General features: G+C 30.8%; 1 protein-coding gene across 7 annotated transcripts in view; it reads right to left on the minus strand.

Moving 5' to 3' along the window:
* The window catches only part of ERG (ETS transcription factor ERG), a 130575-nt gene that overhangs the window by 13385 nt on the left and 89345 nt on the right, over positions 1 to 27845 (minus strand). For 6 of the 7 annotated variants that reach the window (XM_074300653.1, XM_074300655.1, XM_074300651.1 and 3 more), the window contains 3 exons: positions 10877 to 11080; positions 8305 to 8385; positions 7523 to 7594 (listed from right to left, as the gene is read on the minus strand). In XM_074300653.1, the coding sequence (XP_074156754.1) occupies positions 7523 to 7594; positions 8305 to 8385; positions 10877 to 11080 (357 nt within the window). The remainder of the gene's footprint in view (positions 1 to 7522; positions 7595 to 8304; positions 8386 to 10876; positions 11081 to 27845) is intronic. The other variant, XM_074300654.1, reaches the window with a different exon arrangement.

Here is a 27845-nt window from a genome sequence, read left to right on the forward strand (position 1 = left end):
AAAAGAGACAGGAACAAAACTATCTCTTGCTAAAAGGGACTACAAGCAATGAAATAATATTAACTAAATAGTGTAGCAAATAAATTTTTAATTTTTGATTACATGAGAAAATAGACAGTAAAACTACATGATAGGAGATATCAACTTTCCCCTTCCAGAACTAAATAAATCTAACCAAAAATAAATGAGAAAGAAGAAAAGGAAGTGAATAGAATCTTTAAAAAATTATATATGATTGGCCTTTAGAGAAAACTGAATGGGAATGGAAAGAAATTTATCTTTTTCCTCAGCAGTACAGAGAACTGACACAAAAACTGATCATGCGTCAGGGCATAAAAACCTCACAATCAAATGGGAAAAAGCAGAAATATTAAATGCATCCTTTTTGGCTTATGCTGTAATAAAAATTACATTCAATAAAGAGGCATGGAAAGACAGATCAAAATTAACTGACAACAAACTAATCTAATCCTTAAAAAAATTATTGAATCAAAGAATCAATAGAAACATCATAGAAACAAGCAATACTTTCATTAAAGAAAATGGCAACAGTGAGACAATATATCAAAATATATGGAATGGAACCAAAGCAATATGAGGGATTGGGGGTGGGGTGGGTGTGTGGAAATCTATATCTTTAAATGTTTGCATCAATAAACTAGAGAAAAAGCAAAATTGGGCATGCAACAACAACAACAACAAAAAAAAAAAACTCAAGAAAGAGAACAAATTAAAAATGTTCAACTAAACACCAAATAGAAAATCCTAAAACCAAATAAAATATTAATAAAATTCAAAGTAGAAAATCATTGCACTAATAAATAAAAGTATAATTAGGTTTTGTGAAAAAATAATAAAATAGAAAATTATTAATTTGATTTTTAAGAGAAAAGAAGAAAACCAAATTACCAGTATCAAAAATGAAAAGGGTTGGGATAACTAGGTGGCATAGTGGATAGAGAACTGACCCTGAAATCAGGAGGACATGAGTTCAAATCCGGCCTGAGATAGTTGATATATACTAGTTGTGAGACCCTGGGCAAATCACTTAACCCCAATTACCTCACTTCGCCTCCCCCCCCCAAAAAAATTAGAAGGGTGAATTAACTATCACTGAAAAGAAAATTAAAGCAATTATTGGAACCAAATTATTTTGCCCAACTAGAAGTCAATAAATCTCATAAGTGAAATAAATGAATACTAAAATTTAAATTGTCCAGATTAACAGAATAGGAAATAGAACACTTAAATAACCCTACTTTAGAAAAAGTTGAACAAGCCATTAATAAACTCCCTAAGAAAAAAATCTCCAGGACCAAATGGATTCATAAGCAAATTCCATCAAATATTTTTTTAAAATTAATCTTAATATTTTATAAATTATTTGGAAAAATAGGCAAAGAAAGAGTCCTACCATTTTGTGAGAGAAATATTGTATGCCTAAGCCAGAAAGAGTGAAAACAGATAAAGGAAATTAGAAATCAATTTCCTAAATATCTATTTATGTTAGCTAAAATTTCAAATAAAATAACCATCAAGGAGATGACAGCAATATCTCTCAAGAATCATACATTGTAATGAGATGAGATTTATAAAAGGAATGCAGGATTTCTTCAATATTAGGAAAACCATCAGCATAATTGACTATATTAATAATAAAAACCAAAAGAAATCACCTAATTTTCTCAATATATGCAGAAAAGTATTTGAAAAGCACAACAGCATTATTGTTTTCTAAAAAAAATTAGAGAACATAAGAATACATAGAGCTTTCCTTAAAATGATGGGTTGTATTCACCTAAAATCATCAACAAGCATTATGTGTAATGTGAATAAGCTAGAATCCTTCCCAAAAAGAAAACCACAATGTCCATTATCAGCATTATCTTTCAATCCTGTACTAGAAAAGTACCTATAGCAAAAATAGAAGAATAAAATAATTTGAAGGAAGTAGAATAGGCAATGAGAAGGAAATTTACTTAGAGATTCCTAGGATATCAACTAAAAACTATTTGAAATAATTAAGAACTTCAACAAATCTGCAAGACGTAAACTCCCACAAATCATCAGCATTTCTATATATGATCAACAAAGTCCAGCAGCAAGACATTAAAAAGGAAATTCCATTTAAAATAATTATAGATAATATAAAATATTAGGAGTCTACCTGCCCAGACACACCCAAAAACTATATGAATGCAATTGCAAAACATTTTTAGCACAAATAAAGTCAGATCTAAACAACTGGAAAAATATAAATTGCTCATGAGTGGCCAAACAACATAATAATATCAATAATTTTACATAAATTAATCTACATATTCAAAATACCAAAATAGTATTTTATAGAGCTAGAAAAAGAACAATAAAAGGTTAAATATATCAAGGAAATAATTTTTTTTAAATTGGAAGATGGACTTTGACAATTTTAAACTGAATTATAAAATGGTAATCATCCAAATAATCTGGAATTGTTTAAGAAATAGAATAGGGAATCAATGGAATAGATTAGGTACAAATTACATTGTAGTAAATGACAATAGTAATTTAATGTATAATAAATCCAAAGATCCAAGTTTTGGGACAAAAACTCACTATTTGACAAAACGTCTGGGAAAAAACAGAAAATGGTATGGCAGAAACTAAGTATAGACCAACCTCTCATGCCAACTACCAAGATAAAATTAAAATTGCTACACAATTTAGAAATCATAGTTGTATCACAACAATACTGGGAAAGTATAGAATGTTTCCTGTCAAGTCTATGGGAAATGAAAGAATTTAGGACCAAGCAAGAGATAACTTTACAAAATATAAAATAGATAATTTTGATTACATTAAATTAGAAATTTTTTTGACCCAAATACAGCCAATGCAACCTAAATTAAAAGAAAAGCAGAAAACTGGGGGGAAGGGATAATTTACAAGTTTCCCTGATAAAAGCCTCATTTTTTAAATATATAGAAAACTGAGTGAAATTTATAAGAATATAATTCATTCTTCAAGTGATAAATTATTAAAGATAGCAACATGCAGTATCCAGATGAAGAAATCATAGCTATCTACAGTTAAATAAAAAATATTCTAAATCACTATTGATTCAAGAAATACAATTGCAAACCTATAAAATTGCCTAATATTACAGAAAAAAGATAAAGATAAATGTTTGAGGGATGTGGAAAAACAGAAACACTAATACAGTATAGGTAGAGTTGTGAATTGTCCCACCTATTTTATAGAACAATTTGGAAATGAGTCTTAAGGGCTACAAAACTGTGCATACCTTTTTAAATTATTATTATTACAGCTTTTTATTTTTAAAACATATGCATAGGTAATTTTTCAACAATGACCCTTGCAAAAACTTCTGTTCCAACTTTTCCTCTCCTTTCCTCCATCCCTTCCCCTAGATGGCAGGTAGTCCTATACATGTTAAATATGTTAAAGTATATGTTAAATATAATATAGGTATACATATTTACACAGTTATCTTGCTTGTGCATACTCTTTGATCTAACAATACCACAACTAAGTCTGTATCCCAAAGAGATTTTTTGAAAGAGAAAAGAATCTATTTGTACAAAAATATTTATAGCAGTTCTTTTTGTGATAGTTAAGATTGGTAATTGACAGGATCGCCATCAATTGAGGAATAGGCTGAACAAATTGCAGGTACCTGATTGTGATGGAATATAATTGTGCCATAAAAATCACTATAAGAAATGAACAAGTTGTAGTTTGTAATGGCATGCAATAGCATTATGTTGTAAGAAATGATGTGAAGGATAATTTCAGAAAAAACAAAAAGACTTACATGAACTGATACAGAATAAAGGGAGCAAAACCAGACAATACCATACACAGTAGCAGTAACATTGTATGATAAAGAACTGTGATTGGCTTTAGTTAGCCTCAGCAATATAATGGTCCAAAATAATCCCTAAAGACTCATGTTGAAAAATCTACCCCACATAAAGAGCTGATGATGTCTGAATACAGATCAAAACATACTGTTTTTCACTGTCTTTTTTTAGAAATGCTAATACTAATATGGAAGCATTTAATATAATTGAATATGAATATAATTTATATCAGACTGCTGACTATCTCAAGGAGGGAAAAGAGAAAGGAGGAAAAATAAGATTTGAAACACAAATTTTAAAAAAGAATGTTAATTGTTTTTACATGTAATTGGGGGAAATTTTTTAAATTGGTAATAATGATCAGAATAATCTGGTACTGGCTAAGAAGTAGAATAGTGGATCAGTAAAGTGAATCAGGTCCTCAATATGCAGTAGGAAATGATCATAATGATCTAATGTTTAACAGACCCAAAGATCTAAGCTTTGGGGATAATATGATATGATGTGACATATGATATGATATAATATGATAAAAAAAACCATTTGAGGAAACTGGAAAGCAGTTTAACAGAAACTAGGTGTAGACCAACATCTGACACTATATACCAAGATAAGATCAAAATAAGTATATGGTTTAGACATAAACTGTGACATCATAAGCATTTTAGGGGAAATGCTATCTATCAGATCTACATAAAAGAGAAGAATTTATGATGAAGTAAGAGATAGAAAGGATCTTGGAAAGTAAAATAAATAGATTACATTAAATAAAAGTTTTCACAAATGAATCCAATGCAGCCAGTTTTAGAAAGAAAGAAGGAAATTGTGTGTGTGTGAGTGTGTGTGTAAATTACACTAAGTTCTTCTGAAAAACATCTCATTTCAAAAATATATAGAGAACTGCACCTAACAATTAAAAAAAAAAGTGCCATCGTCTAAGTGGTAAATGGCAAAAGAATATGAACAGGAAGTTTGTAGAAAAAGAAATCATTACCATTAGTCATATGAAATTCTCTAAATAACTATTGAGTAGAGAAATGCAAATGAAAACAACTAGTAATATGACAAAAAGGGAAATTGATAAATGTTGGAAAGTTGAGATACTAATGCACTGTTGGTAGAGTTGTGAACTCATTCAACCACTCTGGAAAACAATATAAAACTATGCCTGAGGGCAACTATCTGTACATACTCTTTGATCTAGCCATACCACTAAGAGGTAGAGATCATAAGAGATCATTAAAAAAGGGAAAGGACCTCCATGTACAAAATAATGTATGACAACTCTTTTTGTGGTGGCAAAGAATTGGAATTTAAGGGGATGCCTATCAATTGGGGAATAGCTGAGCCATTTATGGTACATAAATGTAATGGAATACTATTGTATTATAAGAAAGGATAAGCAAGTGGATTTCAGAAAACCTGGAAAGACTTACATGAACTGATGCAAAATGAAGTGAGCAGAACTAGGGGAACATTGTATACACCATTAGCAGCATTGTAATATGAATGACTTAGCTCTTTTCAGCAATAAAATGATCCAAAAGAATTCCAAAGGAATAGATAATGCTATCTACATCTAGAGAAGGAAGTGATAGACTCTGAATGTGGATTAGAACATGCTATTTGCACTTTCTTTAATTTTTTCCATGTTTTTCTCTTTTGATTTGTTTTTTCTTTTACATTACTGATATGGAAATATAATTAACATGATTGCAAAATATGTAACTTATATCAAATTATTTACTATCATAGGTAGAAAGGGTGTGAAGGAGGGAGGGAGAAAATGTGGAACTCAAAAATAATTTAAATGAATCTTAAAAATTGTCTTTATACACAATTGGGAAAAAATAAAATACTATTACAAAAAAAAAAAAAAAAGAAGAGTAATAGTGAAGAAAGTGGAAGCACCTGTTATAGGTGGCTTTCTCAAGGAGTTTGGCTCTAAAGAACAGAAAAATATAGGACAATAATTAAAAGGGATAGAAGAATCAAGTAAGAGCTTTTTGTTTTTATTTTTGTTTGGGAGAGATATGATCATATCTTAGCAGGGAAGTAACCAGTAGACAGAGGGAGATGGAAGATAAGTGACAAGAGTGAGAACAAAGGAGTAGAGTTAATTCATTTCATGAAACAAAGCTGAAGGAGGAGATAGTAAGAGAAGGCATTTGAATAATGTGACAATGGATCCCCTCAATTGTTTGCAAAATATAAAGAAAATATAAAGTTACTACCTTGATCAGTGAGCCAAGGGTAATGAATACAGCCAGTACTGAATAGGATGTCCAGATAGGCTATGGCATCAGGGGGAGTCAAGTTTCAATGATTGTCAGAAGATAGGAGTGGAAGATAAAATTATTTAGAATAAAGGAAAGTTTATTACCTAAGGAAGAGGTGTTCCAAAGAGAACAGTGGAAAGGGGAACAATGGAAAGGGAGTGTGGTTGGAATTTGAGGGTGTTAGGGTTGAGGGAAATGGAAATAAGGAATCAAGAGGTGGGAGTGGGAATGGAATTTGGATGTTGATGTAAAAGAGTTCAGAATCATTGGAATGTGTCAGATATCATCAGGCAAGAAAATGTCAGACTATACTAATTTTAGATACCACATTTTAGAAAGGAAATTGATAGGCTAGAGAATGTCCAAGAGAGGGGAAACTATCATAATGAAGGACTTCAGGATCATGCATGTGATGATTGGCTAAAATAAGACCTACTTGAGGACAGAGTATGAATTTGTCTTCAAGTGTTTTGAATTATTTCTTGTAGGAAAGAGATTAATTGTCTATTCTGTGGTCAAAGAGAGAAGAGATAGTAATGATGATTGGCAGTTTGCACAAGTTAGCATTCAGTCAATTTTGTCAGGCATTTATGACCAATGATAATACTGTATTGACAATATTATACTTCAGTCATAAATTCTCAATCAAAAATAAATGCATTGGTAATATTAAAGCCATTTCCTTTTCATTATTTCCCAACATGTTATTATTAATGAATGTAGTGTTAATTATATAATTAAAAATTTAATTAATTATTTAATTAAAAATCATCAACTGATTTGGAAATTGTGTTCCCCCCATCCTAGGCTATCTCCACTTCCTGCTTTTCTTTCCTTTCTTTCACCTTTCTAAGCCTTTCTTACTCCACATCTCACTTTGGGTTCAGCTTTGGGCTTCATCCTTGGGAAATCAGAAACTGAAAAATGAGCTTTCACCTTTATTTGCCTATAATGAAGCCTCCATACTTCCTTCATTCAGAGAGAGCAGCTTTTATTTTGGTTGATTGTATTTATGTTTCCAGTGTTTAATACAGTGCCTGGCAAATAGTAAGTTCTTAATAATATTCTCTCTCTTTTTTCAACCCTCCTTTCCTTCCTCCCTCTATTCCATTGAAAGAGACTACTAAATGCTACATATACTGAAATCATTTTCTTTTACTCTTTGGAGTAGTTATTTTAAAAATTTAAAGTAATTTTTGAGTCTGATACAATTTGTGAATGAAATTCACTTGAAGTAATTCAATTTTGGTGTAAAAATCAACAAATGTAAACTGAGTATCCATGGCTCTATCAATCATATATATTTCAAATACATTATATATCCCATGAATGTGAAAAAAATATTGTAATGAAGAGGTCAAATCATTGAAATTTTCATACCTGGCCTAGATGCAATTCTTTGTGTGGCTTCAGGATATACTGAAGTGTTTGGGAAAATAAAAGTGGCCCCTCCTATAAGCAGAAGGAAAGAAAACAAATGATGTTCTTATTTTTAAAAAAATTATCAAGATCTATTTTAAACAGAAGAATAATTGTACATTTCCATGAGCCATGAATAAATTCCAAAAGGAAGAAGTTCTGGAATTTGCGTGTTACATTATTTACAAAGTATTTTTAGTTTTAACTTTATAATTTTCTGACATAGTTATTATCAATAAATGGAAGAGTAGAAACTTTTCCAGAGTATTGAAATACTTGTACAACATTCTATAGCATTTTGATATTTATTTTAAAAGAATTACAAATGTTTTAAATAATGTGTTAAAAAATTAATTCAAGTTTCCATCCTAATGTGGACAAGATGGATTACTTGCCATCTAGGGGACAGGAGAGGAGAAGAGAGGAAAAATTTTGGAACAAAAGGTTTTGCAAGGATCAGTGTTGAAAAATTATCTATGCATGTTTTGAAAATAAAAAGCTTTCATAAAAAATAAAATGGGGGGTAAGAATAGTACCTAAAAAAAGATACATGTATGAAGTTTCTAGCATTGAAGAGAAACCTGACTTCCATTCATCAAGGAAAAGCATAACTCTAAAAGTATCATCTCTGCTTCATGAACTGAGCATTTCCTCTTTTTTTTAAGCAATCAACAATAATTCTATGCTTGAAAAAGGTCATAAATTAAGATATCTTTAAGATATGAGAACAAAGCCAACATTACCTGTGTTTCTAGCATGCATTAACCGTGGAGAGTTTTGTAAGGCTTTATCAACATCATCTGAAGTCAAATGTGGAAGAGGAGCTACAAAACAAAAGTAAGGCCAAAATGAAAAAAAATGACAATTATCTTTTAAAAGTCATTTTTGTGTATGTATTTCTATGTCAGTTTCAGGAACATGTCCTATTTCTTGTTAGTATGTTGTTGTTTTTTAGTCCCTGAGTCACATTTATCTCGTGTCCCAGTAAATCAACTTAAAGGATGTTCTTGATGAGGACACTGGAGAGGTCTACTAGTGATTTCTGCACTTTTATTCAGGTACGGGTTAAGTCACTTTCCCTGAATCACTTTGGAAATACGTGTCTGAGCTCTGGCCTTTCTGTGCCACCTAGCTTCCCTGATAGCATGTCAAAACTATCTTAATTCAAGAAATAAACACATCTGCTCACATGCAAAGCAATTCTAGAGAAACAGTAGTGCTGCACTGTCAGGTTTTTTCCCCTATTTAAATATGCTTGCTACTTTTAAAATTAAAAGTCTCAATCTATTAGTCTTTTGATCACTAATTTGATCACTAATATCCTTCCTCTCACTTATCATTAAGTAAATATAAATCCCTTGATTCTGCCAATAATTTATACTTCAGATTTAGGTGAAATTGCAGTACTGTTTCCCTACTGAGTGGAAAAAATATCCAGTTTCTAAGCACTTATGAACCTGTCCCTTACATATTGTTGTATACTGATTTTTAGTCAACTTGAAGCTAAGAAGAGGTACCTCAGTATAAGCGTAGGAGTGCCAAGTCTTGATTCTAGATCTAGTTTTTATCACCAGCAGAATGACTTTAAGACAAGTCATTTCATCTTTATGCTTCCTCATCTGTTTTGGTTTTGTTTTGTTTTTTGTGAGGCAATTGGGATTGAATGACTCGCTGATGGTCATACATTATTTAGTAATAGATAAAGGACAGTCCTGAAATCAGAAACAATATTTAAGTGTCATTTCTGATATATACTAATTGAGAAACTAGGAAAAGTCACTTAATTTCCTATTTTTTGTCTTTTGTTTTTAATGCAGTACTCTATAGCTCTAAGATTAAAAGAAATGCCTATCTAGATTGGTTTAAGATCTACCCTAGGAGTTGCCCCTATACTTATGAAACCATCATAAAGGTTCATAACCCCTCTCAATGTATTCTTCCTGTTAGACTTGCAAATACCTGGAATTTCTTTTATAAGGAATCAAAGATTTCTATTCCAGCAAGAGAAATTGGATGCAAATACTATTGGGAGTAATAGGAAGCAAAATATCCCTTAGAGATTATAAAATAGTGGATGAAATTCATACCAGAGCATAAATAACTGATAAAGGGTAAAACAACAATTATTTATTAAGCACTTGCTATGTTCCAGACACTGTGCTAAGCTCTAGAGTTTATGAGTATTAAGAAAACAGTTCCCAACCTCCTATAGCTTATATTCCAATGGGCAAAGCAAATACATATATAAGGAAAATGAAAAGTAGATTGAGGAAAGTAACCTGCAGGGGCATTATGATATAATTCAAAGAGTTAGAAATAAAGATGGAAGGGGAATCAAATATGATCAACCTGAATTCTTCTTCAAAACAGAGTTTAAAAGAGAAATTCACCAAAATAGGAGAAGAGAGCCAAAAAGAAGCAAAGATATTGCAGGGTGAAAAAGTAGCTGAGACATAGTTTCAAAGTCCAGAGACAACATAGTTTCAAAGTCCAGAGACACAACCAGGTTGAGGGATGTCACAAAATGGAAGCCCTAAAAGTAATTCAACTGTAAGAGAAAAAGGCTACAGGGAAGGATAGGTGGGACAGCATGAGAGCCCTCAGAAGCTAAGCAAAGTGAAGCTTCTTTTGCAAGATCAAGGTTGTAAAAGTAAAGGGGAGGTAAAATGCCAAAAAGAAATTTTTAAAAACCTCTCAAAAATTATAACTAGAGGCTACCTAAAAACAAACTGTCTCCTTGACAATTTTCCTGGGGGTGGCTCTGGTTTAAGGGCTTATTAATTCTAGAGTTGATTGGCATCCAAATTTCATCATTAACTAGGCAAAAATGTCAAATTGTCCTCTCATTGTGCAAGTATTAAGTGTCTGAGGCTGGATTTGAACTCAGGTCCTCCTGACTTCAGGTTCAGTAGTCTATCTACTGTGCCATAAAACTGCTCTTCAATTTCCTGATGAGGAACAAATTTATTCACATTTGAGTTTCTTGGCAATGGAATTAATTTCACTGAAAAGAAGGATTGGGGGGGGGAGTAGAAAGATCAGAGAACTTTGGTTCAAAGACTGACTTTGCCATTTACTACTTTGTCATTACTTAAATTCACTTAATTTCTTTAGGTCTCAGTTACTTATCTGTAAAATGTAGCTAATATTGTTAACTTTTGATTGCGGTGTTTGCTAAATTATCCTTTGCTAAACTAAGACAGTAACATTTCAAATAGAAACTTCTCAAATCAGAAATAGGTTAAAACAGGAAGATAGTTAACAATTTTTTTGAAGTTTTGTCCCAGAAAAAAAAAAAAAAAAAAACTGTCTTACTCTCTCTGAGGTAGTGAAGATGGGAGAGAAGAATATCAGCATTATAACTTGGAGTAAGTCTTTGGAAATCATCTTTGGTCATCTTGCATAGATCCTTCCCATCTATATTCTGGAATAACAAGATGTCAACATCTGGAAGACCATATTCTTTCACTGCCCATTCTAGCCATTGCCGGACGTGGTCTGTACTCCATAACGTAGGATCTGAAAAATTCAGCAAAGTAAATATCATGATTAATTATTTGAATTTAAATCTTAAGCCTTCTACCCAATATATGCTTAGATAATTTTCCCCACTGCAATTTTAGATAGGCCCCAAGCATGAAAACTAACTTTAAGTAAAATACAAACTATCATTAAGAACTCAGAGGTTATAACATACAAAGTATTTGCAAATTTTGAATTATTTTAAAATTAATTTTATATTATTCATATCACTAGCCCATGTCTCTGGCGTAGATAACTGAAACTTTATATAGAGAGAAACTTTATAATTTCAGTGATTTAAACAATTAGTAGGTTAAGTATACATCAATTTTTTTGTAAAAATTATTAATAAATTTATGTAAAAATATAGAGTGAAAATAAGTGTCCACACAGATCCTAAAATCTTCACTAGCAGAACATAACAAATAAACAAAAACATTATAAATGTAGATGATGTAAAATATTGTTAATGCTTAGCAAAAAAAATCAAATGAAAGTGGAAGAATACTAAATTCCTGAAATATACAATAGAATACACGATTTGAATTGAGTGTTTTTGAGGGGTTTCTTACGACAAATTCTTACAACAGATTGTTGTTTTGGCTTTTTGGGAAGGTGGGAGATGTATTAGAGTTCCATATTTTACAGACCAGAACCTGAAAAATCTAGGCTGCTATGAAGCACTTCCACATTCCCCAGTTATAGAATACATATTCTGAGCTACTGAAGCATTTTACAGAATGCAAACAATATGGTCATACTTCATTGCCATACCAGGCAAGCTAATTCCTACTCATCAGAGTGAAGAAAGAATAGGATATTTCCCTTGGGAGAAAATGCCTCCTCAAATGAAATATAAACAGTGAAGTATTAGACAAAGCATGAACTTCATAGGATAAGAGACTTAGAGTTAGAAAGAACCTTCAACTTCCTCATTATACAGTAGGAGAAATTGAGTTCCAAAAAAGTCAGATTACTTGCTAAGGTTCCCATAGCTGTTTGAATATAGGCGAGACAGCATTTTAACCCCATTTTAGTGACTCCAAGTGTAGAAACATATCACCCTACCTTTTACTCTGTCACTTTGAGATGAAATGCTTCTGCTAGCTGACACCTAAAATTACCACTAACTTCTAATCAGTAATGAACATAGTAAAACCTGAATGAAGAGTCAGCCTCAACTTTGTCACTATGTGACATTGGGCAATTTACTTAATTTATGACTCATACTACTCAATAATAAAATGAAATAGTTTGATCAGACCATTTCTAAGTTCTCTTGCAATGTACTTGATTGCATCCCTTTCCCATTTTCTCTGGAATTTTCTCAGTTATCCCCACACACACACTCCACTAAAATTTAACCCTCTCCTTACTGCAGTAAAACACACCTCACTCTCTGTCCTTAAAAAAAAAAAATACATAAAAATAAAGCCTTTCAGCAGGTCCTACTTTCTTATTCAAACTTTTTGAAGTTGTTTATACTTGTTACCTCTACTTCTCACTAATTTTTCAAACCTTTGCAAACTAGCTTTTGACCTCACCACACCACTTTTCTCCTCCAAGTCTCTTAATAGCTAAATCCAATCAGCTTCCTTAAGTTTTTATCCTATATGCCATGTTTGACACTATTAGCCACCATATACTCTTGAATACTCTCTTCTCTAGATTTTTATGTCTGACTGTTCCAGCCCTGTAACCTTAGTTTTTCCATCATCCATAGCATGGACATTAATTGCTAGTATTCCAGAGTTCTGTAACAGGTCCCATGTATATCTTTTTTTTTATAAGTCAGTTGTATACTATATACCTCATTAGATTATGATGCCTTTCTGTTTTTTTTTTCCCTTTCTTTATATTCCTAATGGTTAGCACAGTACCTGGCACATAGTATGTGCTTAAGAAATGTTTTAAGCCTTATTGGGTATTAAGGATCAAAGGGTCACTAAAAGGGTATTTGGATTGTGAATTAGACTAAATCTCCCAATTTTACTAATTATAAAGTTTTGCCTTTCATATAATTAAACTAAGTTGGCAATAAAATGAGGGGGGGGACATCATATCAAAATTTTCTTTAAGTGTTTCTTATTATTCTTATTTGCAGCCATTTCTTATTTGGCCAGCCATTAGCCAAGCCACAACCTACAATCAAAGACAAGTACATATATGCAAATTGGATCCTATATTTTCAATTAATGATGCTAATAGAAAAGGCAGTTTGGAAGTATACAATGTAATAAATGAGTTTGAAATAAACTAGCCTTGATGAATTAATACTTAGTATATAACACAGGTCCACATTAATAATCAGTCACATTTCATAACCATTAACTCTCTCCCCATTTCTGTTGTCACTATTTCAACACTACAGTTCTGACTGACTTTTTCATTAGCTTCAACTTTTATCAATTAATCAGCTAATCTATAAGTACTAATTGAGTGATTACTATGTACAAGGTGATATTAGGTGCTATCAGCAATAACTGGGGATAAAAAAATCACCTACTTCCCAGGGTTGTTGCAAGGATCTAATGAAATAATATATGTAAAGCACTTAGCACAGTGCCTGGCACATAGTAGGTGCTAAACAAATGCTTGTTTTCATCATTATTATTATTAATATTCTTAGTATTAGAATAGTGCTTTGCACAAAATCAGTACTTAACACAGTGCTAAATAAATGCTTGTATTCATTATTATTATCATCATTAATATTATTATTAGAATAGTACTTTGCATATAGTCAGTACTTAAATTATTCACTCATTTACAGTAAGTTGGACTTGGAATTGAACATGAAGAAAACTTTCAGTGTTTCTGACCTTTCCTTAACACAAAAATCCATCTCTCTCTATCACTACAGTTCTCCCAGCAATATTATATTTCACTGTACGATTTTGTAATCTCATGAGAGAATAAAAAACCTTAAGTGTAGTAAAAAGCAGAAGGGTGAATTTGAGTATTTGCAGCATATTTCCAAAGATGAATTCTATGCAAAAATAAAAATATATAAGGCTTATTATCCAGGAAATGGGAAGGTCTTACAGTACTGTGAAGGAAACTAGATGGACAGACTGAATCCTATACTGGTAGATCTGGAAGAAATCCCATAGCAAATTAATTGTAACCCCTGTGGATAAAATATGTTTATAATAACATATACAGGAACTATATAGGATGAAAAAGCACAGATTTATTAGTGAGGCCAAACAGCTCTTTAAATATTGAATTGTTCCCAATCACCTTATTAATATAAAATATTGATATAAATTCTCTTTCTCAAAAAAGAAAGAGTAGAAAACTTTAGACATTTGCTTTCCATGTTCTAGAGCATAAAGGATATTTATCTAATGAAGTAACCTATAATATTAGGAGATATATAAATTGATACTCACCAAATGCATGAGAATGAGCTAGATGGCACATACCATTTAATATTTTATGACTTTAAGTGAAAGAAAGTCTGCTTTAAGAGTGGTCTTAATTTAGTTTGTTTTGGAGCTAGTCCAAAAGGAAGTCTCTTCCTCAGGATGTTTCTCTTGATTTAGAGTTGGCAAAGCTGTACTTACAGTTATCAATTGTCATGTCAAACATATTACCCAGAGATCATACATGACTTCATGCAAATGACTGAGCATTTTCTGAAATGTTTAGCAGTGGTCTCCAAATCCCTATCTTGACAACAGTCAGTGTTACTTAAAAAAAAAAGTACCAAAGTGGTAAATGCTCTAAAATATTTGTTAAAAGATATGCAGATAAGTCATTGGCTACTTGGACTGAGAATAAAACAAATAATGGATAAAAGTTAGAATTAAAATTACTATGTTCCCATTAAATAGTAACTACTCTAAGATTGAAAGGATTGTGAAGTAGGTCAGTAAATTTCAGGCTGCTCAGATTTCCCCCCAAAACAGAACCAATTTGCAGGGTTCATCTAGACACTGAAGTAAAAAAAAAAGTCTTCTCCCCAAAGTGTAATGTTAAATGGTTACCTGTCAAGAGAAAATTTATAGAAGAACTCAAAAAAGAATTTAAAAATCAAATGAGAGACACTGAGGGAAAAGTAAAAAACAAAAGTAAAAACCATCCAAAAAAACCAAGAAGATTATGAAAAAAAAAAGTTATCAACCTCTTTAGGAGATAAGAGTCACAAAGATGAAAATAACTCTTTGAAAATTAGAATTGGGTGAGGGGAAGCCAGTGAAGCTATAAGAGATCAAGAAACAACAAAACAGAATATAGAGGATGAAAAAATAGAGAAGAATGTGACACATCTTATAAGAAAAACAACAGACATGGAGAGTTCTAGAAGAGAAAATATAAGAATAATTGGCCTATGTGAAAGTTGTGACCAAAAAAAGAACCTTGATACAATAATGCAAGAAAAGTATCCTGGAATGATAGAAAATAAGGGGAAAGTAAAAATAAAAAAATTCCACCAATCAATCACACTTCAAAGAGATCCTTTGTGGGAAACACATAGGAATATTATTGCCAATTTTAAAACCCCAGATCAAAAATAAAATTTAGCAAGAAACAAGAAAAAAATTCAAAGTGGAGCTACAATTAGAATTGTACAAGACGTACTCAGCAGCCACAATAAAAGACTTGGAATCATATATACTAGCAATCAAAAGAACTAAACCATAGCCAAAATTATCATATCCAGCAAAATTATCCAGAATATTGAATGAGAAAAGGACATTAAACAAACTTGCAGATTTTCAGGACCTTCTTTCAACCAAATCCAAACTCAATAGAAAATTTAACATATAGGAGCCAATATCAAAGAACAGTTTCAAGGAACTGAACACAGACATATTGTTTATGGGATTTTTTCATGTAAATGTTTACTATTTATTTAAGATTGACATCAATAACTGGGTAGATTGGGTAGAATTGAGAATACTCTCAAAAAAAAACTACTTAGAAAAAGGTAAAATTAGAAATTATTTTATATAAATGAGATGCAGAGGAAGAATAGACACAGAAGCAATAGGGGGAGGGAAGGGCTCATAATTCTGAAAACTTACATTGGTAATGGTTAAATAGGCAATCCATATATATATATATATATATATATATATGCCATCAAGAGTATTGCACCTTCCAAAATCTTTAAAGAAATAAGGGGGGAGAGATGAATGAAGGGGGAAGCAAAGGGTAGGAGAAGATGAGGGAGGGATTTTGGGGGGGAAATTAAATAACAGCAAGAAAAGTTAAGGGGCAGATTTATAACAGAAGAGTTAGTATGGCTAGAAAAGAAGAGATTAAATCAAGCTTAAAATTCAATTAAGAGAGAAATCTACATTATATGTCAGCTATACTGATGTTGTTTTAGATGCATGTTTACAGGAAGGTGGATATATGTGTTTATATATGTGAGTATATGTAGCTATGTATTTTCTTTTTCTGTTTTTCTTTTCCCTATTCTGTTTTTTTTATATAAAATAAATCTTTAAAAATACTCTAAGGTTGAAAAAATATTCAAATTTAACTTTTTAGAGATGAAGGAGTTTCAGTGAAACTGTGTAAGTCACTTATGAATAAGGTAAGAAAAGTATTTCACTTTAAAAAGTATGTGTTTTCAGTACATATTTCAATATAAGCTTTATATGCTTTTGTATAATTGAAGAAATGGCTAAATAACTAATACTCCTATTTAATAGTACAATATTCTTCTGATTTGAAAGGCGACAATTTCTAATTTCTGCAGTTATGGAATGTTTAAAGTATCCTGTAGATCCTGAGCAGTGATGCTTTAAGTAACATTTTCCTTAATATCCTGGAATTACAGGAAAAACCATTTCAGCTTAGTAAAGGGACACTTGACTAGGAGAGCAGCTCTACCATAATTAAGTAGATTTTTCTCATTTTCCTTTTCATTATTTTTTCTTTCTTAAATGCTACAGTTTCAAATAAGTCACGAGCACTGTCTCTAAAGTCAAAAGACCCAGGTTAAAATCCAACTTTTGATGCTTATCACATATTGTAACCATGGGCAAGAAATCAAATGAATGGTGGAGGTTAGACTAGAAGACTCCCGAGGTCCCTTCCAACTTTAGATCTGTAATTCTATGATTTCTCAGTGTGCCTCAAATGGCTTTGACTTCCCACTAGATTTCATTTTATTCTTAATGTAGCCATGAAAATTGAAAGATTTTTTTCTTGAGAATGATCCTTATTAAAAAAAATGACAATAACAATAATAGTTGTCATAAGGTTATGTTATCAGTTTAAAAACATTACCATATTTTTGGTCTATTTTCTTTTACAACATGATTATTATGGAAATGTTTTTGTATAGAATTCTCAATGCAAGGCAAGGAATGGGGAAGAGAAGGGGAAATATGGAACACAAAGTTTCAAAAATGATTGTTAAAAATTGTTTTTACAAGTAAGTAGAGGAAAATCAGTACTAAAAAGCATTCTTATATACATTTATTATTCTAGTACTCCTTGAATGCAAAGAATTTACCCATTCCATAGTTGAAATTTAACAAATGCCTTGCAGGTTAAATCGATTGCCTTGAACTTAGACTCAAAACTTTCAATGGTCTAGAAATACCAGAAACACTTAAATAAATCTTACACAGATATTCATACCAGACCTTCTTTAACATTCCAGCCTGTATTGATCATATATTCCTCTTAGAACTCCTAACAATGAAAGAAGAGGGCCTCTGAAAACCTATTACCCAATCACAGAAAGGAATTGATAGTTAACACTTACCTGAACTCAGTGAAATTTACCTCCTCTTAGACCTTCCTACTATTTTTTAAGATTTTCTAAAGACATGATCAATCATTAGTGAATGTTATTGCTTCATGTCTAGTTCAATTTATTTTTTGACATTTCATAAAGACATAACAAAGTAAGGTTAGATTTTCACAATTGGTTAAGCATTAGTTTGTCCACAACTTAGTTTGAGTGATTAGATTTTGGAACTTTCAGAAGCCAATTCCCTTAGAATATCATTTGCCTTCAACTCTGATTTGGCTATTTAATTTATTTCAGACTTTAGTTTTTCATATATATTTAGTCTGTTTCTTATGGTTGTATGTCTTATTTCCCCATAGTAGTACTGAATTAAGCTGAATTTGCTGGTTTGGGGTCAAATAAATGCTTAATGTAAGTAAAATGCATGCATCTCTAGATTGATGTGTTGGGGAGGAAGGCAAAAGAAAAAGACAGATGATTAGCATCTGTTCACCAAATCTATGAATGTGAACATCTTGATCTTGTTTATATGTAAAATATCTACATATATTCAAGGTAAAAATGTCAAATTTAAATTTAGTAATATGTTGCTGCACTTCATTTTAGGAACTAAAACAAATACTGTCAAAAGAAAAGAAAGTTTCAAAATGCCATGACCTATGAAAATCCAAAGTCTATTGCAATTTTCACATCATTTTGTAATGTTAGCTACATTGTAAGGAAGGTGGTTGAGGTCTCTGCCTTCCTCTTTGTTAGCATACTGACAAACAAGCTATTAGGTCCCAGTGAAAATAAAAAATTTGATTAAGAGAATGTTAAAATAAATACAGTACACTTGCAGGACAAATTAAATGCCACATCTCACAGAAGATTGTTGAATATTATTCTGAAATTCTGCCTAAAATATTAGTTTCACTGTAAAATTGCAAATTCAGAATTTTTTCTGAAAACTGTTAGTAGAAAGGAAATATACCTAGAAATCAGGCAGCTCAAGCTCTGCTCAAATTCTTTTTGGCTATCTTTGTATGATGGCTACCATGAATGAAATATAAGCAAAATATGCATTTTTACTGACTTGCAGAGAGCATGGTGGGGGTTAAGGAATGGAAAGATAGAAAAGAATTCAATACCAGAAAGCAGTAAAATAATTTTTTGGTTTACTCAATAAGAGCCTCCCATATTTAATAAAAATTCATATTCAACACATTCAATTCAAAATATTTTGTTTTTAGTTCAGTTCACTGATTGCTTTTCTGCATGGCCTTTATAATGAATGTCCTCCAAAAATCTTAAAATCTTGACCATCTCAGTTGGGGAAGCCAAAAAAAAAGATGTAAAGGTTTTATAATATGTGTGCTCCTTTTTGCAAAATGCTACATTGAGTATTTTAAAAATTAATTTTGTTCTGAACCAATTTTTGAGAATTTTACAATGTTCCTTAAGAAATTAGGGACATTCTGTGTTTAATGTTACCTTGGAATCCCTTATCTAAATTATTAAAAGATCAAAATACAATTAAACTGTTTTACTAAACATGTGAATCCCACAAATATTCTAATTTGACCCCAAATTAAATGTTTTTTTACCTAATGTGATTACTCTTGGCTGGAATAATATCAAAATACTTAAATTTAGTAAAGTAAAGTAGTAGATATACTAGAAAAACTAGATTTAAGTGCTTTTTGTGACATTTATTAGTTAGGTGTCCTTAGGCAAGTCATCAAACTTTCCTCATTTTCAGTTTCCTTAATTATAAAGTGAAAAGTTGAACCAAACTGGACTGCTAAGTTTCCTTCTAGCCCTAAATCCTATAATTCTATCATTCTAGCCACAATGAATCTCTATGTGCATCAATAAGCTCTTTAATATTTCTCAATTAAGTAATAAATAGGATTTACTTTCACAACACTAGTGAAATCATCAATACTATCCCACATTTATCTATATAATTTTCTTATACATAATTGGTTTAATGTTCTCTTTTACTTTACCCATATGATACAGCAAGAATTATTCCTAGGTATAGCAATCTACCAATCAACAATCATTTTTTAAATATTCAGCCACTGTGCTGTGTACTAGAGACTGATACTGGAACTGAGACAATCCTTACTCTGAAGAAACTTATCTTCTAATAATAGTGAATGTTATGAAGATGATGATGGCACTGATTTCAATTTCTTCATGGCATCATTGGGGAACTAAGATTATGTAACAAAGATTTTTGTGCATTTGTATTTGCAGGTGAAACTTGGCAAATAACTGAAAGAACTGCAACTTGCAAAATCAGCCACAGCACGTACTCTTACATCAACTGAATAACTGTAGAGATATTAAGCAACAAAGAAAGACTGATCATCAAAAAGAATTATTTCTTCAATGCTCATAGAGTAGGAAAAAGGAATGGATATTAAAGTGTGTCACAAAAAGGGCTAACTTTTTAGACATAAAGGAAGCAACCAGTAGACAGGGAGGGATTAAAGAGAAGTGATAGAAGGAGGATGACATAGAGGGGAATCAATTAGCATTGATAAGATGAAAGGGGATTACTTGAGCAATCAGAAGTTATCCTTATTAAGGTATAAGGCCATCTCACCGCATAATTGAGAGGTGAAGGAGAAGATATCTGGATGATATGAAAAGAGAAGAGGGGAGGGAACACTGAAAATGGCCACAATTTTTTTTAATGTAAAATAGGACATACAGTTCACAGATGAGAGGAATGGACAGCCTTGGGAAATTTGAGGAAAGATTAAAAAAAAGTTTGGAGGAGCTGCTTTGAAGAGTTATATAGTGAATTGATAGAGGAAGGGTTACCTAGCCCAGTTGGAATTGTGTAATGTAAATTTTTAGTGAATTTAATTAGACTTTTTGCATGAACTCCTTCACCTATATTAAGGACCATGTGTTTAAGAGTGAAGGCAAGTGATGGTGAGAATATTCCAAGGCTGATCATTGGCAAAGCAAAATCAGTGAAATGAAGAATATTCAAGAGTAGAAGATATGTTAGAATTGAATTGGTTTTCTAAGCAGTAATACTGTTTACTTATGATTGGGCTATGCAATAAAAATAATAATGCTACTTAATTTATCATACCAATCAAACCCCCAAAGGGTTACTATCTATCATCTATCTATGTGTATGTACATAAATAAAAAAATTTCATCTAATCATCAAAACTATTTACTACTGATTTTAAAAAAAGAAAAATTGTGATTTTTCTCATTTGATAAGATTAGGTATACAAAAGTCATCAGCTAATGATATAATAATATAATAACATCAATTGAAGAATCCAGAGGCTCCAAATATTAGAGAGAAGAATTTATTACTTGAAAAAATTGCTGGAAAAATAGGAAAGGAGTCTAACAGAAATTAGATTTAGGACAACATTTCATAGCATATATTGAAATAAACTTCAAATAAATACCTGGCCCAGATATAGAAGATCACATTTTAACCAATCAGAAGAACAGAGGAGAAATCATTCACAACCAGGAATGTGGAAATAAAATTTGATCACACAAGACATAGAAAGACTTAAAGTAGATAAAATGAATAGCTATAGTTCCCCCCCAAAAAATCACTAAAATCAGCAAAAAAATGGTTGACTGAGAAAAAAATTATGTAGCAAAATTTTCTGGTAGAGGTCTGAAATCCAAGATGTACAGGGAATTGTTTCCAATTCAGAAGAAAAACATTGCTCAGTAGATTAATCAAATAGATTAGGTGATCAAAAGTTATAAATAAGAAATTTCAGGAGAAAAAAGTAGCATGTCAGTAACCAATTGTTTTATAAAAAGATTTAAATCATTAATGATAAATTGAATGCCAGTTAAAAGAACTCTTAGGTTCTAACTCACATTCATAGAATTAAAAAGATGATCAAAAAGAAAATATTAATTCTTAGAGGTAATGTGGGATGATAGGCACACTAATACAGTTTTTTTTTATTATTATTCTGAATTTAAAAAGCAAAGAAAATGAGCATGTTCATATACATAATAAAATAGAAAAAAAAGAAAGAACATGAAATTACAAAATGCCATGCTTTACAGTTTTAGATAATACTTTTTCTAGTTTATTCTTATGATCTTCCTCTGTATTTTTGAAACAAATAACAGTTTAGGTTACTATTACTTTATAATATAGTAAGAGGTGTGAAATTGCTATTTCCATTCAATCTTAGCTCTTTTCATAATTTCCACTGATACTCTTCATCTTTTGTTTTTTCAAATGAATTTTGCTATTTATAAAGTTCTAAAAAGTATCCCTTTGATGATTTGATTATTATAGCATTAAAAATGTAAATTAACTTTGGCAAAATTGCTGTTCTTCTAAAGATTATATTGGCATGGCTCAATCATGAGTATTAATGCTCAATATAATGCAAAGAGCACTTTAAACTGTTTTGAGTATTTTATAAGCATAGGTTAATTACCAGATGTTATATCCTTTTTGTAGTAAGAATTTGGAAGAAGATTTCCCTTTCTATTATTCAATCTTAGTTTTTGTTTTTCTTATTAGAAATGCAGTTATTTTTAGGGCTTTTGTGGTTTGCAACTTATTGGAGCTGTTCATTTTCTCAATTAATATCTTTGCTGATTCATAGGATTTTCAACACAATGCTTCATATCATTAGCAAATAAGTATAGTTTCATTTCTTCTTTATATTTTTAATTTCTTTCTTTTGTTTGTTACTATTGCTGTCATTTCCAAAGATATATTAAATAATAGTGGGGAAAATGAACATCATTGATTCAGTACTTGTTTGCTTTTGGTTTTAGATAGATACTTTTATGATGTTAAAAAGATTTCTTTGTGTCTATACTTTTTTAAAAATCGTAAATGAATACTGTACTTCATTAAAAGTTTTTCTGTGTCTATTGAGAACTTATAATTCTGTATGTTTTTCTTTTTAATGTTATGTTGTTGTTTTTCCTAATGTTGAACCATTCTTGCATTATGGCTATGATTCTAAATTGGTTATAAAAAAAAACTATTTCTTGGATAAGATATTGAAATCAATTTTGTAAGGCTTAATGTAAAATTTTTGAATTCATATTCATTAATGATATTGGTTTAAAGTTCTCTTGTGTTTTAGTCTTCCTTGATTTAGGTTTCAGGATTATATTTGTCTTATAAAATGATTATGACATAATAAGTTCTCAAGTTTTTAGAATAATTTATGTAATATGGACACTATTATTTTTTATTTTTAAAAATTTTATTTTTAACATTCATTTTTAAAATTGTTGAATTCCACATTCTAACCCTCTCCTAATTCTATTCTACTAATTGAGAAGGCAAGTGATATATAGAAATGCTGATGATAATTTGTGAAGATTTATTTTACATATATTGTAACTTTGCTAAAGTTGTTGATTTTTTTTTCAACTAGCTTTTGCTTTTCACCTGCAAAGAGTGATAGTTTTATTTCTTCATTGCCTATTTTTAATCCTTAAATTTCTTTTTTTCTTGTTTTATCTGTATAGGCAGCATTTCTAATAAAATATTGAATAATAGTAACGAATACTAGAATCCTTGCTTCAGACTTTTGAGTGCTTTCACACCTATTGGGAAAGCTTCAGGTTTACTCCCATTAAGGATAATACTTGCTCTTGTTTTTGGACAGATATTACTTATCATTATTTAAAAAGCTACATTAACTCCATGCTTTTTATTGTTTTTAGTTGCAATGGGTATGTATTTTGTTTAAAACTTTTTCTTCATCTATTTATATAATTATGTGGTAATTACTGGTTTTGTTTTGATATGATCAATTTTATTCATAGTTTTTCTTATAATGAACTAATATTGCATTCCTGGTATAAAATCTGCTTAGTCACAGTGTCTGATCTTTTTTTTTTATATTTTGGTGTATCAAAATTATCTTTATGTTGTTAATGGAATTTGGTAGGACTTCTTTAAATAGTTTTTCACATAGTTTATAAAGCATCGGTATTCATTGTTCCTTAATTGTCTGGTAGAATTTACTTGTAAATACATTTGGTCCTGGGGATTTTTTCTTGGGGAATCATGTTCAATTTTATTTTCTGAGGTAAATTGTTGAGGTATTTTATTTCATCTTCTTCTAATCTGGGACATTTGCACATTTTAAAAATAGTTATTATTCTCACCTTAATTGACATAATGCCTAATAATTTATTTAATACCCTCTTCATTGGTGGTACATTTGTCCTTGTCATTTTTTCTTTTTGTAATTTGCTTTTCTTCTTTTTTAAATAAAATTAACCAATAGTTTATCATTTTGTTGGTTTTTTTAATAAAACATCTTAGTTTTATTACTTAATTTTTTTAAAATCTCTCTTTTGATTTTCAAGATTTCCATTTTGGTGTTTAATTGAGAACTTTTAATTGGTTCTTTATCTAGTTTTTTAGTTATATGTCTAATTCACTGATCTGCTTTTTCTCCCCTCAATACTGCTTAGTTGTATCCCACAGATTTTGATATGCTGTCTCATTATTGTCATTATCTTTAATAAAATTATTGATTGCTTTGCTATTTACCCACTCATTTTTTTAGAATTACATTATTTAATTTCAAATTAATTTTGGTCTATGCTTCCAAGGTCCTTTAATATAATTCTTTTGACATTAGAATCCTAAAAGATAAAATTAATACTTCTGCATTTGTTTGTGGGTTTTTTTGTTTGTTTGTTTGTTTTTGTCTTGGTTTGCCAAGAAAAACTTTATTACTTTCTGTTCTGATTTAATTTGCTCCACAGGACTACTTCTAACTTTTCTTAAGCTCTATTCATTTCCTTAATTTCTTTCTTTTTTATTTATGGTTAGATTTATCTGAAAAGCTAGGTGGTATTATGGATAATGAAAGTTAAGGTCCTTTATTAGTTTTATTGTGTGTAAACTTCCATAACTAATTTAACTTTTTCTTTGGAAATTTGTATATTATGCTGTTTTGTGCATATAAGTTTAATATTTACTTTATTGTCTATAATACCTTTTAACACAAATTTTGCTTTCCCTTTAATTTAGGTATATTGTTGCTTTTGCCCTGCCTTAGACCATGATTGTTTCTCCTGTTTCTTTAGTTATTTTTTAATACTTCAGTTAAACCTGATCTATTCTGTTCCAGTCCTTATTTTAAGTGCACATAATTTTCTATTTCAGGTATGTTTCTTGTAAATAATATCTTATTGTATTCTAATACATTATGCTATATGTTTCCATTTTATGAGTAAAATCATTCCATTCCATTTACATTTACAGTTTTAATACTATATGCATTTCTGTTCATCTTACTTTATTGTTCAGTCCCCCCTTTTTTTACAGTATCCTTCCTCAAAAGTCTGTTTTGTTTCTGATCACTGATTTCCTTTATATAGTTTACCTTTTATCACTCCCCTCCTCTTCTCTTTTCTGCTTCCCCTTTTGTTTCTCAATTGGGTAAAATATATTTCTATACCCAGTTTATGTATATGTATATACATATACATATATGTATGTATGTATGTACATATTTTAATAAGGATTTATATGTTACATGTATCATCTTCCCATATAGGAATGTAAACAATTTCCATATAGGAATGTAAAAAAAATTAATCTTACTGAGTCCCCTATGATTTCTTTTTAATATTTACTTTTTTTTAACTTGTTTTGAATCTTATATCTGAAAGTCAATTTTTCTATTCATCTGGGTTTTTTTTTCATCAGGAATATTTGAAAATCTTCTATTTCATTAAACAGTCATTTTTCCACCTTGAATGATTGTATACAGTTTTGCTGAGTATATTAATTTTGGTTGTAATCCAATTTTTTTTGTCTTTTGGAATATCATATTTCAAGTCCTCCATACCTTTAATATGGAAGCTGCTAAATCTTGTGATTCTGACTGTTTTCCCACAGCATGTGAATGATTTCTTTCTAACTGTTTGTATTATTTTCTCCTTGTCCTGGGAACTCTGTAATTTGGCTATAAGATTTCTGGGAATTTTTATTCTGTACATTTTTCTGGACATTCAGGAGGTAACCAGTAGATTCTTTCCATTTCTATTTTCCACTTGGATTCAAAGACATCAGGGCAATTTTCCTTCATAATTTCTTGCAACATGATGTTGAGGCTCTTTTTTTATTATGGCTTCCAATTAGTCCAATAATTCTTAAATTATCTTTTTTGGATGTATTTTATAGGCCAGTTGTTTTTTCAATGAGATGTTTTATATTATCTTCTTTTTTTGTGACTTTGTTTTATTATTTCTTGATGTTTCAAGGATTCATTAGCTTCTACTTTGCTCAGTTCTGCTTTAAAGGAATTATTTTCTCCAAAGACCATTTGTACTTCTTTTTCCATTTAGTCAATTATTCTCTTTAAGGAATTCTTTTCTTCAGTGATTTTTGGTGTCTCTTCAAACAAGTTATTAATCATCTTTTCAAAATTCTCTTTTATCACTCTCATGTCCTTTTCCAATTTTTCTTCTACCACTCGTTTGATTTTGAAAATCATTTTTAACTCCTCTAGGAATATGAATTAGATATATTGGGTTTGTGTATAATTTTTCAGGCTTTGAATGTAGTTCTTTCAACATTTTAGTTTGTGTCTTAATCTTCCCCATCACTATTGTAGCTTTTATAGTCAAGTTCCTGTTTGTTGTGTGCTCATTTTTTTCTATCTATTTCTTAGATTTAACTTAACGTTAAAGCTGGGTTCTGTTTCTGGAATGGTGGGAGCTTTGGAAGTTTTGGGTGTTTTTTAATGCTTCTCAGGTAGTTGGATCCAAGAAGTATGCTCACCGCTCTTCTGGCCTGAGCTCTGGTCCTTACCAAGGGAGGATCCCTGATCCCCTAAATATCCAAAAGATACTTATTCTCAGGCCCTCACTTCCTTATGATCAAAAATAATACTGTTCCCCGGAGCTCTAATTCCTTGTAATTATCTTTGTGTTTTGTTTTTCTGCTCAGGAACTGTGACAAGGAAGTGAGCTTGGGCAATGGAGCCCCCTGTCTTTTGTCCAGTTCTAGCCCAAAAGTCCCCTATGATTTCTTTCTGACCAGTTGAAAGATCTCCTTTCCATGTCTTATTTAAGAGCCCCTGAAGCTGCTAATGCTACTGTTATTGCCTTCAAACAGAAAATCCCTGCAGGAAATAACCATTATAACATATCCATCTCACTTTATAAACTATCTCTTCTCCCATAGAAGCATTGATTAGTGGTATTCCCTCCCATCACTTAAACAAGATTATTTCTTCCCAATTTCTCCTCTCATAGGTTTTCTTCTTTCAGAGAAACTATCAAAGTTATTTTCCCTTCATTGTTAATTTTTTTACTCAACTAGGATACACTGCATTTTCTCCCCATCTTTCTTCCCCTATCATGCTCTCTTCCATTCTGTCTCATATTATTTCTTCTATTATGGAACATTGGTTTTTTTTTTACTTATGTTCTTATAGATTTATACTCATTAAATTATCTCCATCAAGCCTGTCTTCAAAGTCACTACATTTTGCTTATATTGAGATTGTATTTTTATATTTAATTTTATAAATGTATTTTTGTAATAAATACAAAATAAAAAGAATAGAAAACAGAAACAGAAAAGAAAAATAAAAACAGAACAGAAACAGAACATTGTCATTCCTAGCAGAACATCAGAGAAGATTCAAAATATCTAATAATAAATGTCCATTTTAAGAAAGCATATATAATAATAGAAGAAATTATATTCATGAGTAGACACTCATCTTTTCTTTGCTTCCTGGTAGGTTGTTGTTTTGTTCTCTACTGCACACTTTTTTTTACTTAATTCATTTTTCCTCTTTCATCTCCCCACTTATGTATATGTGTGTGTGTGTATAATATATATACATGTATCTATGTATATATATGTAACGAGCTGTCGTCTCTAGAAGCTGCTGGATCGCTCTCTGGGAAGAGATCTGCTGTGTCTACTCAAATCTCTCAGACAGATTCTTCTTCCTCTAGTGAACCGTTGTCTCCAGGCAGTTGCTGTTAACTCTTGTCCTTAGAAGTGACTTCCCTTCCTGCAGAGAGCCCCGT

Source organism: Sminthopsis crassicaudata, chromosome 3 (assembly GCF_048593235.1).
Source record: "Sminthopsis crassicaudata isolate SCR6 chromosome 3, ASM4859323v1, whole genome shotgun sequence".
Taxonomy (NCBI): Eukaryota; Metazoa; Chordata; class Mammalia; order Dasyuromorphia; family Dasyuridae; genus Sminthopsis; species Sminthopsis crassicaudata.